General features: G+C 43.6%; 2 protein-coding genes across 2 annotated transcripts; one reads left to right on the top strand and one right to left on the bottom strand.

The window, feature by feature from the left end:
* Positions 1-548: 548 nt before the first annotated feature.
* On the top strand, positions 549-4955 carry LOC109749255 (double-stranded RNA-binding protein 2). Its single transcript, XM_020308222.4, has 5 exons — positions 549-923; positions 1478-1631; positions 1785-2032; positions 3001-3220; positions 3399-4955. The coding sequence occupies exons 3-5, from the start codon at positions 1787-1789 to the stop codon at positions 4646-4648; spliced, it is 1716 nt and encodes a 571-aa protein (XP_020163811.1). The 5' UTR covers positions 549-923; positions 1478-1631; positions 1785-1786; the 3' UTR covers positions 4649-4955.
* Positions 4956-6048: 1093 nt separating this feature from the next.
* On the bottom strand, positions 6049-16278 carry LOC109749257 (probable chromatin-remodeling complex ATPase chain). Its single transcript, XM_020308224.4, has 25 exons — positions 15736-16278; positions 15199-15330; positions 14999-15102; positions 14287-14393; positions 11524-11621; positions 11218-11397; positions 10919-11140; positions 10648-10782; positions 10253-10535; positions 10088-10161; positions 9647-9867; positions 9489-9576; positions 9321-9414; positions 9047-9235; positions 8676-8707; positions 8462-8538; positions 8293-8382; positions 8133-8202; positions 7727-7778; positions 7592-7647; positions 7350-7515; positions 6997-7175; positions 6716-6922; positions 6483-6584; positions 6049-6369 (listed from the first exon to the last, which is right to left on the bottom strand). Exons 1-25 carry the CDS (start codon positions 16078-16080, stop codon positions 6349-6351), a joined length of 3324 nt encoding a protein of 1107 aa, XP_020163813.1. The 5' UTR covers positions 16081-16278; the 3' UTR covers positions 6049-6348.
* Between the last annotated feature and the right edge of the window lie 1202 nt (positions 16279-17480).

Raw genomic sequence — 17480 nt, 5'->3', positions numbered from 1 at the left:
TTACGAAGAAAGAAAGCATCGTTTAATAATAAGACAGAGGATAGGACACCACCAAGGAAGTTCACAAGCAAAGAATTTGATTCGTACTTACAATGTGCTAAGGAGAAGTTCAAATTAGGTAAGTACCCAGGAAATCCATGTAGAAAGAGAAAGCGCGTGGATCATCCAACATGGCACCTGAAGGCGAGCTTATATGATTTGCCATATTGGAAGAATCTTATGTTACCTCACAACCTGAATGTTATGCACATTGAGAAGAACATGTGTGAGAGTATCATTGGTACACTTCTTGAATTTGAAGGTAGGAACAAGGATAGTACGAGGTGAACTTTCAGTTCGACTTATGTAATCGAATCTGAGTTTTTTTGAGTTGATCAATGGTCCGATCCCTCCGCGCAATTCTTTGAAATTTCGTATAATACTCGAGATCTTTTATTTTCTTTGTAAATATTTCAATGAAAGTGGAGCAATATTAATGGCCAACCAAACATGCCTTAATCAGCCACTCCACTATGCCTTAACGAAGCGACGTTAACCGCTGTTTTCCTCGTGGCCGGCAATAATGATCGCCGTTGCGTGCACATGACACACGGGCTCGGAAAAAAAAAAAAGGAGTAGGAGGAGTAGGATGCAGACGAAAAGCGCCGGAAAGCAACACGCCTCCCTTCCCAATCTCGCTGCTGATGGCCGCCGCCCGCTGCTGCAGCGCCGCCGCCCTAGCCTAATGGCGTAGCTGAGCCCACCCTCGCAGTCGCGGCCAAACCAAGCGACCACGCGGAGGCAACCGCTAACAGAAAGGAGAGATTTTTGTCGCGGCTGTCGGTGGTTCGTGTCTTCGCTGCCTTTTTCCCTTTCGCTTCCTCCGCGGTTGAGAGGGGTCGAGGATTCAAGGTGGAGGGAGAGTCGGCGGTTTCTCGTCGCAGGTTGGTCTGCTCATCTCTTGGTTTCGTGGGGCTTGGTTCGATCTGGGGTCGGGTTCCCGCCGATGTGGTTTGGTCGATCTCGCCGGCGCGGCGGGGCGGGGTTTCTTTCTTGGCTCCGGCGTCTCTCTAATTGGATACGATTAGGTTCTTAGCCAGTCCCAAATGTTTGGTCCATATCATTCCATGCGTTCTCTTTTCTCTTCCTCTGTGTCAGTTAATCAGAGGTTTCTGGATTTGTTACTCATTGGGTGCGATATCTTTCTTAGATTTACTGTGGCAGTGCATTAATTAGACGAGGCAGCGAGCTGAATCAGCTGCTCTTGTGTTTTTTTAATGGGAATCAGCTGCTCTTGTTGTCCTTGCGTGCTTCATTGCCTCCCCTGCTCTGCTCTAGTACTACCAGTGAATCCTCATAAAAGTACCAATGAATCCTCTGAGGACTGCAGTTTATTGCTTCCAGTAGTCTTACTCATTGTTAGTATGGTTGCCTCTGCTAACGCCAGCATTATGTTTATTGCTTCCATTTGATCCGGGACTTATTTGTTCCTCTACAGGACTGGGAGTACAGCACTGGCTATTAATTATCTGAGACCTCTTCTTATCTACTGCAACAAGAGGGCATCAAAGCAAGGGTTAAGGCCAGAAGCAGCTCTTCTCAACTCTGAACATAGCTTCATACACTGCTTGATTGATACTTCCGCTTCGAAGGTATGCATTTCTTCACGCCGCTGTTCAATGTTTTCTCCAAATTTTCATATTGTTTAGGGGGTTGCTATGATGATCTTTGTCACCCCTTATGAGCCTGGCTCCAGTGGTGATGTAGTTTAGTGGGTCCAGCTTTGATTCTTGAGGTGGATGCAGGCATGTTCAAGAACCAGCTCCAGGAGCTTGCGCAGAGGAGCTGCTTCAACTTGCCGTCCTACGCGTGCATCCGCGAGGGGCCAGATCATGCGCCCCGGTTTAAGGCCACGGTTACTTTTAATGGGGAATCATTTGAGAGCCCGGGGTTCTATCCCACCTTGCGGCAGGCAGAGCATGCGGCAGCTGAGGTAGCGCTCAATGAGTTGTCGAAGAGGGGGCCTTCATCATCGCTTGCTGCAAAAGTCCTGGTCAGTTTTGTTGATGCCCCTACATATTGCTTATACTGGCCACATTAACATTGGAATCTCGTTTCCTTCACTTTAGCTGAAATAACAAACATCACCTGTTGTTGATTACCCAAATTTTTGCAGCTTATTTTTGTGTGGACAAAGACAAATAAAACTGTAGCTATGTTTTGAATACTTAATATGCAAGTGACTGGCATTATTATCCATCATCCTTTATCTTAAGCTTCTGCGAACATGCTCGTGCTATTCTTTTCTTCATTGCACAAACCCATTCTTCCTCCGTCCCAAAATAAGTGTCTCAACTTCAGTACAACTTTGAGTATTTGCTTAATCTGCTGTCACAGCTTTTGCCCTTTCCATCAGCAATATCGTAGTACCATTCGTTTTAGTTATTATGACGATGGACATTTTTTTAATTCACTTGGAATATAGCCGTATAGCAAGCCAGCCTCTCCTTCAGTCAAAGAACAATAAATTTCATCTGTGCTGTGGATCTACCTAAGATACTTCCATGACAGTGTATATTTAATATGCACTGTTCTTGATAATTCCCACTGCAATAAGTCAAAGCGAAACAGTATAATTTATGATGTATTGGTTGGGAAGGTTCAGTTCTTTTATGATATCTGATGTTGACTTGCCAGTTGTCCCTTTTTCATGCCTGCTGGTGCAGTAAAAACAAATCCAAGTAGATGAGATATTTAAGGTTGTCATGTGGTATGTAGTTTTCTGCCCTTTGTAGTACATCTCTACCGTGTGTCCATGTTCATTAATGTCATCTAGATTCAGCATTTGGACTATGTTTGGCAACGTTTTCTTTATACTTCTTTTATCAGTGTGCTTATTAGTACATAATTTGTTACGTTTACGTTATAATTTCTGGTTTATACTGTGGTGAGCTCATGTTTGGCAACACAACCTCAGGAATGTCCTCAAAGCTGAGGTGCTAATGATGTTTCACTCCACAGGATGAAACTGGGATCTACAAGAACCTGCTCCAAGAAACTGCTCATCGGGCCGGTTTAAAACTGCCCATGTACACTACTATTAGATCTGGACCAGGGCATACACCAACGTTCACGTGTACAGTGGAGTTAGCAGGAAGGATCTTCACTGGCAATCCTGGCAAGACCAAGAAACAAGCCCAAAAAAATGCTGCTATGGTGGCCTGGTCTGAATTGAAGCAGCGTGAGTATTTTTCCGCCTTCTTACCACCTTCAGTTTCTTACTATATGATTGTAGCATATCTGCTAGTTGATGCATCTGGTTGTATTAACTCCATAGTGTTTGCTCTTATTAATTTTGTTGTACTATCATGTCGGTTTCACTCAGCTTGTTTCCTGACAATTCAATTTTTTCCTAACAGTGCCTCTAGTAGGTGAGGCAGCATCTTCATCTTCTCCATCCGATCATGACGAGGAGCAGGAACAGGTCACAGTTACCCGCACTCTTGAAAACTTGAACCGAAAAAATGAAGGCAAGGCATCACATCAAAAGGAAAAACAGCAAAGCAATAACCGCCCTCAATCTCGGAGATCTTATCCTAAACCATATGTGTCATTTTACGGGTCACACTTACAAAATCAGATGTACCCAAATGTTGCACCAGAGCAAGCAATGTACCATATGTGGAACCAGGTGCAAGCAACACAGCAGAAGCCCCAATTTACGATGGTTCCAAATATGGGCAACACAAGGTTTCAACCGCCACCAACTATGCGCTCCATGTACCCTTCTCCACCTAGAGGACAGTTTGTCATGCCAGCCAGCCAAGATGCTTTAGCTCTTCTTCCATGTTTTCCTGAAGCTGCTCCTGTCCTTCCACGGTACTTCTCACCTTACCCTGCCTCCTACGTGCCAAGAAGTCCATTGCCAGTTACTGTGCACACAATGCACAGGGAAAGGCAAGGGTATACTGAAACAGTTGAGCTTCCTGATGCCTCAGTTTTATCCGGATACACTGCTCTAGATTCCTCTAGTACTCCAGAAAATGTCGGTCCAAGTCAGGTTCAACAATGGCCTGAAAATGGGAAAGAGGTGTATACAGAGAGTAGTGCTGCCTCCGTGGAGGAGAATAAAGCTCCTCAGACCCTGTCAAGCTCCACAGCACATCCACCGTCGCAGAAGGTGGAACCAAATAAAGATAATAAAGAGTCAAAGAAGCCAGTAGAACAGCCAGCAAAGTTGTCATTGTCTTGTGTTGGATCATCTGTTGTACAAAGACCTGTCCAGCGACAGGGTCATCCTAGTCCTGTTCAGCACGGCGAGCCTACCCACAGAAGTAATCTTCCGTTCAGCAGGGCGACGCCACCAGAGTTATGGTCTTTGGACATGCAAGCTCCAGCGAGATATGGAGCTGCGACTCCTATGAGTTCGTCAGGTTTGTTATACCAGCAGCGGCCCCCTTGGTTGGCGGCCCCTGTTACAGTCCGAACTTCTATCCCTGTGTGCTCAGCTAGGCCAAATGCTGCGGTCAACTCTAACCCTGGAGCAGCAGCGCGAGCGGGGCCTGCTGTTCAGATCCTCTCCAGGGAGGACCCTGAAGCCCACAGGAACACGAGACACGTGGGTGATGCTTCGACGGCGAGTTCAGAACTCAATAAGCTCCATATGTGAGCGATGCTCCGACAGCAAGTTGAGAACAGTAGCGAGCTTTAGTTGGGGCTCGGACATGGCAGTATATCAGTTTTGGCCACTTCGTTTCCACATTGGTATTTAGTTAGATAGGATGAACTTTATAAAGAGTTGGGGAGGGTTCATGCTCACAATCACCAGGCCTGTTCAGAGTTCATATTATACTGCTTTGTTGTCAAGAAAAATGGATGAGAACGATAATATACAGAACGGAAGTTCCCTTGTGTGTTTGAGTTGAGATAAGAATCAGCAGTCTAGTTGGAGGCTGCTTCTGTTTGTTTTGTTCAAACTGTTAGCGCTTGAGGCATGGTTGGTTGAAACTTATGTGGCAATGCTGGAGCGTGGTCGGGGCGTTACCTGTGTGTTGTTCCAGCTCCGAGGAGGCTGTGGTGCCGTTTGCTTGGTGGTGGGGCGGCGGTGAGCTTGCGGATCCAGGGTGGCTGGAGTGCGGCGTAGGACCGGAGAAATCCTTCTCCGGTTGTGGCCGGAGGCTGCAGCAGTGTTGCATGTGTGCAACGATCTCCTTGTTGAAGGTGTTGCTGTGATCCTGCTGCCGTTTCCTCCACTTGACATCTCGGCTCTTGTGGTGGTCGCTGGTGGCGGTGAGCTGTTGGGAACGCATGGCTATTGTGGCTCGGTATTTGGCTGGGCATGACGCGGCGATGTGGGGTTTGGCGAGCTCCAGGTGAAAACCTGCACCAACTTCGGTTAATGCCGGCGACAATGACGTCCTATGACGTCGTTGCCCTAATTGGAGGTGTTGTCGAGGTGCCCCTTCACCTCCTGTCGTTCGGGTTTAGAGCTCTCCGGGTGAAATCTCAAGTTTCTGCTTTGGTTGGCAGCGTTGCCATACCTAGCTGGCAATGCCTCGTGTTTTCTCGGCAGTTTCAGCGTCGGCTAGGCAGAGGTCTTGCCGATTGCTTGAAAATAAAACTGTTCCAATGTTAACATACAACATTGGGGCATGTTTGTTTTGAGAAAGTTAACCCTACCAAACATTACGCTAGCCAATATTCTGGTCAAGCTTTCGCATGCCCATGACAAGAATGAACCAGAGTCGCCAAATAGTCAATGGCAAAGCCAAAATATTACGTAAAATTTTTAGTCATAGCCTAATGTCGGTAGAGGTATTGGTCACCATCCAAGGCAACTCAAGACTGGGTCGGTAGCCAACCAATTGATAGCTGGTGGCTTTTATTGGTTTGTCTAAATACTGTGACCAGGAAGTAGCCAAGCCAAGCATACTTGATAACTTTTCTCATCTGAACAACAAATTGCTGTTTCGACTAAAGAGGGGTCCAACCCCGGTGTGTCCAGACCATCAAAGCAGATGGCGACACAACTACACAAGGCTCAACAAGCAAAAATGCATACACGGTCAATGGAATGTAACTTTCTCATGCTCAATCAAAAGCATTAATCGGTTCGATAACAACCTAATTGATCCTCGAACACAGGGACAGTACAACTGACACATAAGTTCACCATGTCACTGGAATCTATTCAAGATAGGAGTTCAGACTTCGGAGTTCAACTAGTTCAGACTTGAGAGCGACCTCCTCTATTAGGCTTTGAGCTACTATAACTAGGCGCAAACACACTGGATGAGATAAACGGGTACGTCTGGGGCTTCCCTTCGGTTGTCAACCGCCAAACGAGTTTGTTCCTCAGGGAACACTAGATCATCGCCGCCTTCTCTTTCCCTGCAACAAATGAAGGAACAACAGCAGCGAGTGAGTCCCTAATTTACTCGGACAACCACAGCATACAATGAAGACAGAAGAACAAGGTAGCATGATAGCATCTAATCACTTACCGAGGGTGCACTGCCGTCCCTCCGCCCCCTCTTGGAGGGCGTCTGCATGGGAGAGTCCATTGCTGGACTACTTGACGAAGGACGCTTGGTTGGTGTCATGTTCTGCAAGTCACAGAATGATTAGTGCAAATTGCATAATATTTCCTTGAAAGGGAGTTAAGGATAACCCAGAGCAAGGAGATCTTGAACACCAAAGCAAAGGGCGGGAAGTGGGTAGTAGAACAGTAACCAACCTTCTTATCTTTCCTGGCCTGTCTATCACGCTCATCACACTCTTGGTTCTCCTTCTCCACTAGACGAATGAGAGTGTCGCACCTTCTAGCCAACTCTTGCGTGGTTCTGGACTTCACAAACCAATCAAAACGGAACAAGGGAGACATGCGGAAGGCCGACTTCAGTTCTTCCCAGTTTCCATAGCCAAGTTTGTGCACCATGCACAACTGTACAGAAGGAACAGTTCATTAATCATGCCAAACAGTGCAGTTATTCGGTAAGAACAGTGGCGTGGTGTTACCAGAAAACGGTCACATTCTTCGTTGTACAGCTTCCCTTTGTTCTGGCCATACTGAATTTTCAACTCCAGCCACGGGTTCTTATAGCGGTCCATCTTTTTCGCAATGGCTTTCATAATCTCATCCTTCCGAGATATCTTTGATTCTCCTTTCTCAATATTCTTAATAATTCTGTCATAATCTGGTACACGAACAAGATACTATGTGGATTAGACAAACGAACCTCACATGCCATAAATTGTGAGCTCATCAAGGAAACCCTTTGAACACTGGATGCATTTATCTAATTTGTAGAAAGCATGGAGGAAAGGACAGAAAGAGAAAAATGGAATGGATAGGGGTTTTGAGCATATACCATTCAATTCTGTGTATCTTTCCTTGAAAACTTCAGCATACCGCTGAACTTCCTCTTCTGTTTTCCCCTCCATTTCAGAGGCTATACTCTTTATGTCGTCACGACCATATTTCTCACAAGCTCGAATGAATGTGTTGAAGTCCCTCCTCGTCCATGTTGAAAAGCCCTAAATTGCACAGCAGATGTTAGAAAATTATGGGGGGGAACCAGATCCAAATCAAAAGACTTAAGTATATCCAAACCTCTTCCAGTAGCTGTTCCTTCTCTTCTTGCTCCTCTTCGTTCAGAGGTTCCACTTCTAAATGGCAAAAAATGCATTGATCAGCACAATCACATACTTCTTGCAGTACAAGTAGAAATGTAAGACTTGGTAATACCTTCATCCTCACCATCACCATCACCAATTGTATCCTTTTTCTGATTAGTTTGCTGAATAAATTTTTTAAAGGTAAACATTAGACAAAGGTGGGACTTATTCTGTTCATCTTTAAAATATATAAGTGGTGCGACACTCTGCGATATGCATACAGCAGTCCCACGGAATATCAGACTTATAGGCAATACTTATGCACCCATAATCAAATTCTTTAACACTACAGGATCAACATGACCATGAAAAGCTATAATGCAGATAACACAAGAAATTAATTATGTGGTATAGATTGGTCCTGCTTCTCAAATAAGTAAAAGAAAGTAAATTATGACTTATGAGACAAGTCTGGAGTCTGGACCGGCACTCCAGTGTAGGTGAAACAAAAAATACAGCTCTAGTTGAGAAATTACCACAAGGTATTTGACTTCCTTTTCATACAATTCATTGAGCCTTTGCGTGTTGAAGAACTGGAAATCATGCCTGACATAGACAAACACCCCATTAAGCACCAAGACCAAGAGCCTAAAATTTAGGCTTGATCGAGTGAAATGAGCAACTAAAAAGGCATACAAGTTTGGCATTCGGGGAATTCTCGGTTCCCTAGGTTTTGCTGGGGCACCTTGGCGAAGTGCTTGCTTAAAATATTCAGACTCAGAGTAGCTACAGAAACAAATAGACCAAATTTAGCATCATCAAAATTAAATAACTAAAAATAGTAAACTAGAGACATCAAACTTACTTCCGTTTTCTTTCTCGTCTAGGGGGTTCTATCCAGTTATCGCTGACTAGCTTTTTAAAATCTGGCTTGTCTTCCTCCTTCACAAAAGAGAGGTTCAATTGTCATGAATTTTTGGGCTAAATATGAACAAATATTTCAATAACATAAAGTGGATGACTAATTGAACTGAACTTCAGATATGTGGTAAACAATGAACAAGAAACTTATTCATTACCTTGTCGTCGTCAAAATCATAAAGTTCAGCAGCTGCATAAAAACATAACATGGATGAGCTGAGTTATAATACAATGCATATAAAGTCAAAAGTCATGTGGATGATTATCCGGAGAACCATTATTTTGTACAAACACATCTAAACATAATCTTAACAGGTATGCAGAACTCTAAAAAAAGGCACAACTAGCAACATGGTCAGATTTCATATTGAAACAAGTATGGGCTATTTCTAGTAATTTCAATTTTCAGTGAAAAAATTATCTGGCTGACAATCATCTCACTCCGCATAGAATGAATATTACCAAAACATCATACAAGTTCACGCTAAACCTAGAAACTGCACAGGAAGGGGAGGAGGGAGGGTCATACTGTCGTCCATTTTAAATTTAATGGCATCTTCTGTGAACTTCTTCATTTTTGCATCAAGTTGTGCTGTCGCCTCTTCTCCTCTAGCGATAATGCGGTCAATATCTTCATCTGTTATTGTGCTATCCTTGGAACTGAATACCATTTCAGCACCAAATCTCACCATTTGCAACAGCTCATCCTTATTGACGGCTAATAAAGAACATAACAATAAAAGCATATTAATACTTGTTTCACTTTAACATAAAAAAAATCAGTGAGAAGAAACAAAAACAACCTTTCTGTTCTGCCAATCGCCCTTGCTGTATGACCAAAGCATCCAAGGCAAGCTTCTTATATGCTCTCTCAATTACTTTTTCCTCAATAGTATACTGCAAGCAATATTCTCTGTAAGATATAAATAAAATATACTGCTACCCTTCCATTTCCACATATAAATTAGAACCTCGGTGCAGAAACGGAAGACTTGAACTTCTTTCTTTTGACCAATTCTATGTGCACGGTCTTGAGCTTGCAGATCCACTTGAGGGTTCCTGAGAAACAAAAAAATTCAGGCCCCAAACTACATGGTTACTATTAAAAAAATATCTGAGAAGACGTTACCAATCACTATCATAAAGAACCACAATGTCAGCAGTAGCGAGATTGATCCCAAGACCACCTGCCCTAGTTGAAAGTAAGAAGATAAACTTTTCACTCCCTGGCTTGTTGAAAGCTTCAATGGAAGCATCACGATCATCACCACCAGTATTCCCATCAATACGGCAATACTGATACCCTCTGTACATTAGATAATCTTCCAAAATGTCCAAAAGACGGGTCATCTGCAGGATATACAATTGCATTCGAATACTCAAATGGCAGGAATATACAGGAAATAGGGTATAAGATAAATGTCACAAAGCTCTACATAGAATGTGAGCATGGGCACCAAACCACCTCACAAGCAGAGTTTCCACAGCTCATGGTTGGTATAATATTTTTAGCAATCATGATGCTTTCTGAAGCAAGCTAGGTGCAGGAGTAACAGAATAGAGCCACTACCTGAGAGAATATCAGTACTCTGGAGTCACGGGCCTTTAGCTTGGGAAGTAATTTATCTAACAGAACCATCTTTCCTGTAGAAAGCATCAAAGAGTGAGGTATCTGTGCAATGGTAGTAGTAAGGTCCAGAAATTTATGACGAATACTGGAATGTACAAACAATACCTGCATTCTCAATTAGATGGTCCCCAGTTGTATAAGGTGGGCCAGGCTCAGCACCTTGGAATAAATATGGATGATTGCAGCACTTCCGTAGTTGCATGGCTATGTTAAGAAGGCGCTTGCGCTCACCACCAGCATTAATAACCTCCAGATCCTTCTGAAGTAGAGCACGATAATACTGTTTTTGCATCTCAGACATTCCAACTTTAAGTATAGTCTCCTTCTTTGGAGGTAAACCTTTCTCGACATCCGATTTAAGCCTCCGAAGGAGAAATGGACGCAAAACCTTGAAAAATGACGGTCAATGAATTACGCAAAGGAAAAAAACCAACAGGTGCTATCAATTCATATTTCTTGGAAAAAACTGAGAAAATATATTTGTAAATAATGTATGTTACCTTATGAAGCTGCTGAACAACCTCGTGTTGATCATTTTCCCCTGAGATTTGGAACCATTCATCAAAAGTCTCTGCAGAGCTAAATATTTCTGGCAACAAGAAGTTGAGAAGAGACCAAAGTTCATGAAGATTATTCTGCAGCATAATCAAGAGATCAGCTACAGTGAAGTTGCTTTGAACCAGATTACACGCAAAGTAAACCAATGGTCATAATTTGAAGTGTAGAATTCAGGTGGCACCAAGATTGGGATAAGAATTTATGTTGGCATACCTGCAGCGGGGTGCCTGTGATGAGCAGACGGTAATTGGTGCTGAAAAGCCTCATTGTCTTAGAAAGAAGGGAGTTCTCATTTTTTATCCGATGAGCTTCATCGATAATAATATAGCGCCAGCTAAAACGCCTCAATGCAGTTTTTTCTTTTATTGCCATTTCAAAACTAGTAACACAGACATCAAACTTCCCTGGAGCTAGCAAATTTTCCCGTATATGATTCTGGCCAAAAAGAACGAACATGTTAATAATGTTCCACAAAAGGCTCATAAGAACAACTGAGATAACTTGGGACTTACCCTTTCTTCTGGGTTTCCTAAGAACTTGACAGCACGCAGAACAGGGCAAAAACGTTGGATTTCCTTCATCCAATTGCCAAGAGTAGACTTTGGTGCAACAACCATGTGAGGACCAGTTATTCCTCTGAACTCATGCAGATATCCAAGCAAGGAGATAGTTTGGAGAGTTTTTCCGAGACCCTAAATGAGAAGGTGTGGCATGCCAAATATGAGCTCATGAAGGTGAATTAAGCATGACCATATTAGCTTTATGCGCGGAAAATAGTGAAGTATAAGTACAAAAGGAAAGGTGAGCATGATACATACCATTTCATCAGCCAATATCCCATTGATGCCATTTTCATACAAGCGTATGAGCCAATTAAGTCCAGCTAGTTGGTAATCTCTCATTTTCCCATTTATGCCTGCCAAGTGAAGAAATGAGAATACTACCAAGTATTTGCTAGTTAACATATATATAAAGAACATTTATGACAAAACCATACATGAGGAATTTTATTGTGACATTTTTACATGGGAAAAGGGCAGCCCGGTGCATGTAGCTCCCGCTTGCGCAGGGTCCGGGGAAGGGTCTGACCACTTTGGGTCTATTGTACGCAGCCTTTCCCTACATTTCAGCAAGAGGCTGTTTCCAGGACTCGAACCCGTGACCTCATGGTCACAAGGCAACAGCTTTACCGCTGCGCCAAGGCTCCCCTTCCACATTTTTACATGGGAAAGAAAGAAATTAATGATACCAAAACAAGAATACTAGCATTGGGTTCCAAAAAAGTTGCAAAATGACAATGCCAAATGCGCATGAGAACTGGTGTTCAATACTGACACCAATACACACCTATTAAAAGAACAAATGAACCATCACATCACTGTTTTTGAGTCGAACGACTAGTAGTCGTCGACTAGTGGATGAGTCGTAAAAAAGAGTCGACTCAACAACGTGTCGACTAGTCGACGAGTCATGACTAGTCGCAACTGCAGGGTCGACTATTCAAGAGTCGCTACGCCAGAACGACTCGAAAACCTTGCATCACATCAGCTAGCACTACACACCTATCTACAATAGAGCCCATTCAGGGACTTTCACAGTGGCTTTGGCCAAATCAGACACCTGAACCTGAGTAAATTCCGCCCGTGTTCTGTCTAAAAGAAATTGTCGAATCAGACACCCAAACCCAAGTCAGATAACGACACCGGTCAGTGTCCGAGTAACACTGCCAAGAACCACGCTGCACAGCTGACAGCTGGTGACCATACTTTGGATCATGTTAGGGCCTTAAAGTCAAGTAAGCAGCCGGAAAAAGACATCCTGGCCCACACCAAAATCTGTTTCTCCTTGCTATCTTTCCCGCATTCTGTGTCCATTTTCAATGGAGTATAAGATTCTTTCTGCTGCCTACTCACCTCAGTATGCTATAAACGGCCCTCTACGTGCACTAGCGTGCAAATTACCATATCGAATTGAATTGACCTAATATGGAGGCGAAGGGAAGTATTCAAATAATAACTAACAAGAGAATGGGAAGGGACTAAGAAAAATAACTGACATTCTAATAGAATTGTTCACATACATAGGTCTTTCGACATTCTAGCGATATGGGTATCACGGTCTCATGTGCACCATACAAAGTGGACTCAGTGACTGAAACTCGGGTCATTCTGCTCCTGTTATATACGTACTGCATAGTACCTAGGTAAAGTTTTACCAAGTTTATAGGGGAAAATATCTACATCTAAAATACCAAATAAATACCATTACATACATTGTGAAATATATTTATATTAAATTTACATTGTATTATTGATGTCGATATTTTATCTATAAACTTAGTCACACATTACAAGATTTGACTTTTGAAAAAAAAATCTACGACTACATTTTGAATGGAGTACTTCATAGCGGCTATAGTTCATGTTGAATATATGGACCAAATATGCTCTCTTTTACAAAGGACCAACTATGACATTTAACCGTCGTAATCTCAAATTTCCTACATATATTTTGCTAAAGCAAGTCTAAGTGGAGATATTGAGAAAACTGATTTTACCGTGTTTATAGTTAGGATTGCAACTAGAGAGTATGTTTGAGGAGAACAAGTCCAGTTTGTTAGTAGAAGATGTGATTTTCGACAATACTCATTTGTGCTATGGGTTTTATTCGTTGGTGGTCAGAGACATGAAAATTGTTATAAACTCAAGACAATCCCTATATTCTAATGGTGGTGTGTTGTCCGATGTTGCATTGCATCAAAGCAACAACTTCATATTTACATGAGGATGGACCTAGTAACCACGTGGGCAAGAACATCCTTCTGTTAGGACTCAGGCATAGATGTGGGTGCGCGAGACCGACTCAGATTCAGGTGTCTGATTTGGCAGAAGGAAAATTGTGGACATGGAAATGCTAGCCGAACAGCTGTTGGAATCTGACTCGGATGTAGGTGTCTGATTGGACTGATTCAGGAAAAAAGAAGATAGGCACTGGTTTCAAAGTAGCACTATTTAGAAGCCTGCTACTTCATCGGCATCCTGTCCAGTAAAACAGCAACATGAAGATACAAAATTAGTATGACACCCTCTTCTCAATACTGCCATCAAGATTTGCTAAAAATAAAATAATGGTTGTAGATGCTACATCCCTTTCCTGCCAGTAGGATACCATCTGAAGTTTGAAGCTTGGATTCACAATAGGAGTGGTAGGCATTAATGTACCAACACCATGGGATGCCCGAATATAACTCACCATACTCTCTTGCAACAGCTTACATTCAGAAAAACGAAGAACATATAATGAAACCCAAAACTAACAGGTTAAAACTCCACAAACCATCCAGATGGACCAGATCTCTATGGAAACAAACAGGCAAATGAACTGGGTAAGAATGTAATAGCAAATGCTGATTAATTCAGCATGCACAGTGAGAATAATAAAACAGGAAAAGCATTCGATTGCATTTTGCATTAGAACGACTAAACTTTCCACCATGCAACAAACAGCGATCTTTACAGCACCACTATATAAACTGGCAAGTGAAATAAAAGATACAATAGAATCATCAAGCAAACGCTCACATGATGGTTGTATAAGCAAGCGTGTTCCTCCTGCAGCAAGGGCATCTTCCTCCTTGAGGTATTCTTCATCTTCCTCCTCCTCTGTCACCTTTGATGCATGACGACCCCTATATGTTCTGACCATATTAGCAACAAAGAAGGCACACCAGGCAACAAACTACATGGTACAGTAAGCAAGCAAATAACTGGATACTGTAGTTAGTAGTGACAGTGCAAATTATGAAAAACGAGTCGCAAATACCATGCAAGGTAGTTTCCCCCCAGTTAAAGCTCGGCATGTGATGGTAGCCTTAGTGCACAAAAAATGCTAATAGCCATATGTAATCGGCAAAAATCAGATAAATTTAGCATTATAAATTGATAATTGAGGCAATAATAATTTATAAACATTACATAAGTTTATGATATGACATCCTGCCTCATTTTAACAGCCCATTCATTTGAAGTAATTCAAATATGCAGCTATGCTAGAACAGAAAATAGTTTGTTGAGTAATTATGGTTATATGAATGCCTCTTATGAAATAGTGTAGTCCTTCAAGGTCATGTAAAAGAGAAGAAGCATGCACCACTATCAGATCTCAAAAACGGTTAACATGATTTAGTTATACATGTAATAAAAAGAATTTTCTTAGTACTGTAACAGATGATTACATATCAAGTTCTGTTAAAGGAAAATAGACAAGTTTATCAGACGAAAGAAACATATTTACTTTCCACGGTTCTTTTTCTCCGCAGCTTGGCTTCCTTTCGCAAAATGAGCAAATATTTCAGTCTGCTGCAAGAGGTATTTCAGTCGGCCCTTTCCCTTCTTGTTCTGCTCAAACAAGACAACCATAAATCATTTGTATAATGAGACATTCATGTTGACAGGTTTATCTCAATGGTAGGACGACAAGGGTACAGAACATACCATGTCAGCATCAATGGAAGCGTTTTGGCTATCCAGTATTTCCTGGATCTTCTGCTTCTTGAGCTTCTGCATTTCCCTGAGCTTGGCTCGTTCCCTCTTGCCAATCTCTGTCTTTGCAGTGGCGTCTTCAGACTGCATTTGAAGATGACAAGCAACTCAATGTTGAGTAACAGTAACACCAAAAATCAACTGCCCCGCTGATGAATGTAAACTAGCAAGCATGCACTGCAAGGCTTCAACATTTTGCTCAACTGTAGTCTACAGAAGATCAAAGAACAAATAGATATACACAAGATGAACTAAAACACACAGTACGCAAGACCTAATAATGTACCAATCGAGGCACATTTTTCCCAGATAACCCTGACCCGTGAACCAACAACTGCTAAATTCCTAGGGTTAGAACCCTAGCTCACCCCTCAAATGCCCATAGGTGCATTAGACCCATGGCCAGTTTTAGACCAATGGCCAGTATACTTCAATCAATCAATCAAGGTAACTAAGCGGATGTAGAACGCCAGAAAAATCCCCACGCACCTCGTCGGCATCTTCCTCGCCGCCCTCCTCCGCGGCGGCGTCGTCCTCGGTAGATTCGGCCTCCTCCGCCGCGCCGGCGCCGTCTCCACCGTCGTCGTCGTCGTCATCGGCGCCGGCGCCCGTGGTAGCGGCGACGATCTCCTCCTCGTCGACCTCTTCCTCCGCATCCTCACCATCCCCCGCCGCCTGCTCCCCCTCGGGCTCCTGCTCTTCCTCCTCATCCTCCTCATCCTCCTCGCCGTCATCCGATCCCTCCTCCTCCTGCTGCTCCTCCTCGCCCTCCGCGTCGCCGGAGCTGGACAGCTCCTCGTCATCCTCGTCCCCGTATTCCGCCGGCTTCCCCATCGGGGGAGGGGGGGCTAGGGTTTCGCGAGATCTCGGGGGGCGAGGGGATGGGGAGGGCGAGAGGGGGGCGAGCGGTAGATCGGTGGCGGAATTGGAATTTGGGGAGGGAGGGGATTTAAGGGGCGGGGGTTTGCCTCGCTTGACGCTTTGTGGATGCGCGGGCGGATGTATGAAACAGAAGGGGAAAGAAACTGGGGGCAGTGTAGGGGAGGGGAGTCTCGCGGGTCAGTCCCTGGAGAATCCAGCAATTGCTTCCCGACAGTGCCCAATGGGGTGCTTGCTCGGCTCGGGGGCTTAAAATGGGCTTTAGGTTAGCATTTTGGGGTGTTGGGCCGTCGAACCAGCAAAAAGAAGCTCATGGCCGCATGAGACTCATGAGCAAAATCCGGTTACTCCAATTTTATTTTAGCAAAATCCGGGAGCAACTAGTTAACGAGCGCTCTTCCTCCGAACGGTTCGGGAGCGCTCCCATGAGGGAAAACCAGCAAATGCGGTTGGTTCCCGGTTTTTCCTTTCCGGTTTGTGGTTTCGTGTGTTTTGCGGTTTAACCTTTCATGTACTTCAATTTTCCTTTTTTCCTTTCCGCGCGATAACAGATAGAAAATACGGGCAACCGCGTCGTTGGTTCCCTGTTTCCGGTTTGTTTCCCTTTTTGTTCCCATTATATTTCGGGGAAATAGAGATTTATGAAGTAATTACGGGTGGGGGCTTCCAACACTATCAAATGTCACCTTTCAAGTAAGCAAACGAAAACTTTATCATACAGACACTCAGGCGGGAATCATGTTGAGGCACGGTCATGAAGAGTCTAGAGGCATGGGTGTCAAGTGTCCAGACACACCGATGTGAATGAAGCCTCTTTTACAGGCACGGACATGCGGTTACTCGAGTCATGGCTACTAATTCCGTAGAGGCACATGCATATAGTACCAGAGATGCGTGAGTTATATCAGCTCGCAGACTTACAATAGTGGTCATGCAGTGTGTTTGTCTTCGCGATGGCACACAGCGCCTCCGGCATGAGGTCGCGCCTGCTCACCTTTGGCTCGTTTTTTCATAAACATCTTGAAGGGAGGGCATAGGTTAGAGTGTGTGTTGGTCGTGCAGTGTGTTTGTTGTCGCGGTGGCATACAACGCCTCCGGCGCGAGGCCGCTCCTGCTCGCTTTCGGCTCGTTTATTTTTCATAAACATCTTGAAGGGGGGCATATGTCGAAGTGTGTGTTGGTCGCGTAGTGCGTTTGTCGTCGCGGTGGCTGATACGTCTCCAACGTATCTATAATTTTTTATTGTTCCATGCTATTATATTATCTGTTTTGGATGTTTAATTGGCTTTAATATGATCTTTTATATTATTTTTGAAACTAACCTATTAACCGAAGGCCCAGTGCAAGTTTCTGTT

The sequence above is a fragment of the Aegilops tauschii genome, chromosome 1 (assembly GCF_002575655.3).
Source record: "Aegilops tauschii subsp. strangulata cultivar AL8/78 chromosome 1, Aet v6.0, whole genome shotgun sequence".
NCBI lineage: Eukaryota > Viridiplantae > Streptophyta > Magnoliopsida > Poales > Poaceae > Aegilops > Aegilops tauschii.
This window is presented reverse-complemented; position numbering and strand designations above follow the sequence as displayed.

Excerpts from the sequence above, each read along its gene's own strand:
- LOC109749255 (XM_020308222.4), top strand. The coding sequence starts at position 1,787 with ATGTTCAAGAACCAGCTCCAGGAGCTTGCGCAGAGGAGCTGCTTCAAC. Across the intron at positions 2,033-3,000 it reads CGCTTGCTGCAAAAGTCCTG|GATGAAACTGGGATCTACAA; the intron begins GTCAGTTTTGTT and ends TTCACTCCACAG. Across the intron at positions 3,221-3,398 it reads CTGGTCTGAATTGAAGCAGC|TGCCTCTAGTAGGTGAGGCA; the intron begins GTGAGTATTTTT and ends TTTTCCTAACAG.
- LOC109749257 (XM_020308224.4), bottom strand. The coding sequence starts at position 16,080 with ATGGGGAAGCCGGCGGAATACGGGGACGAGGATGACGAGGAGCTGTCC. Across the intron at positions 14,394-14,998 it reads GAGAAAAAGAACCGTGGAAA|GGGTCGTCATGCATCAAAGG; the intron begins GTAAATATGTTT and ends CAGAACATATAG. Across the intron at positions 8,383-8,461 it reads AGACGAGAAAGAAAACGGAA|CTACTCTGAGTCTGAATATT; the intron begins GTAAGTTTGATG and ends TTGTTTCTGTAG.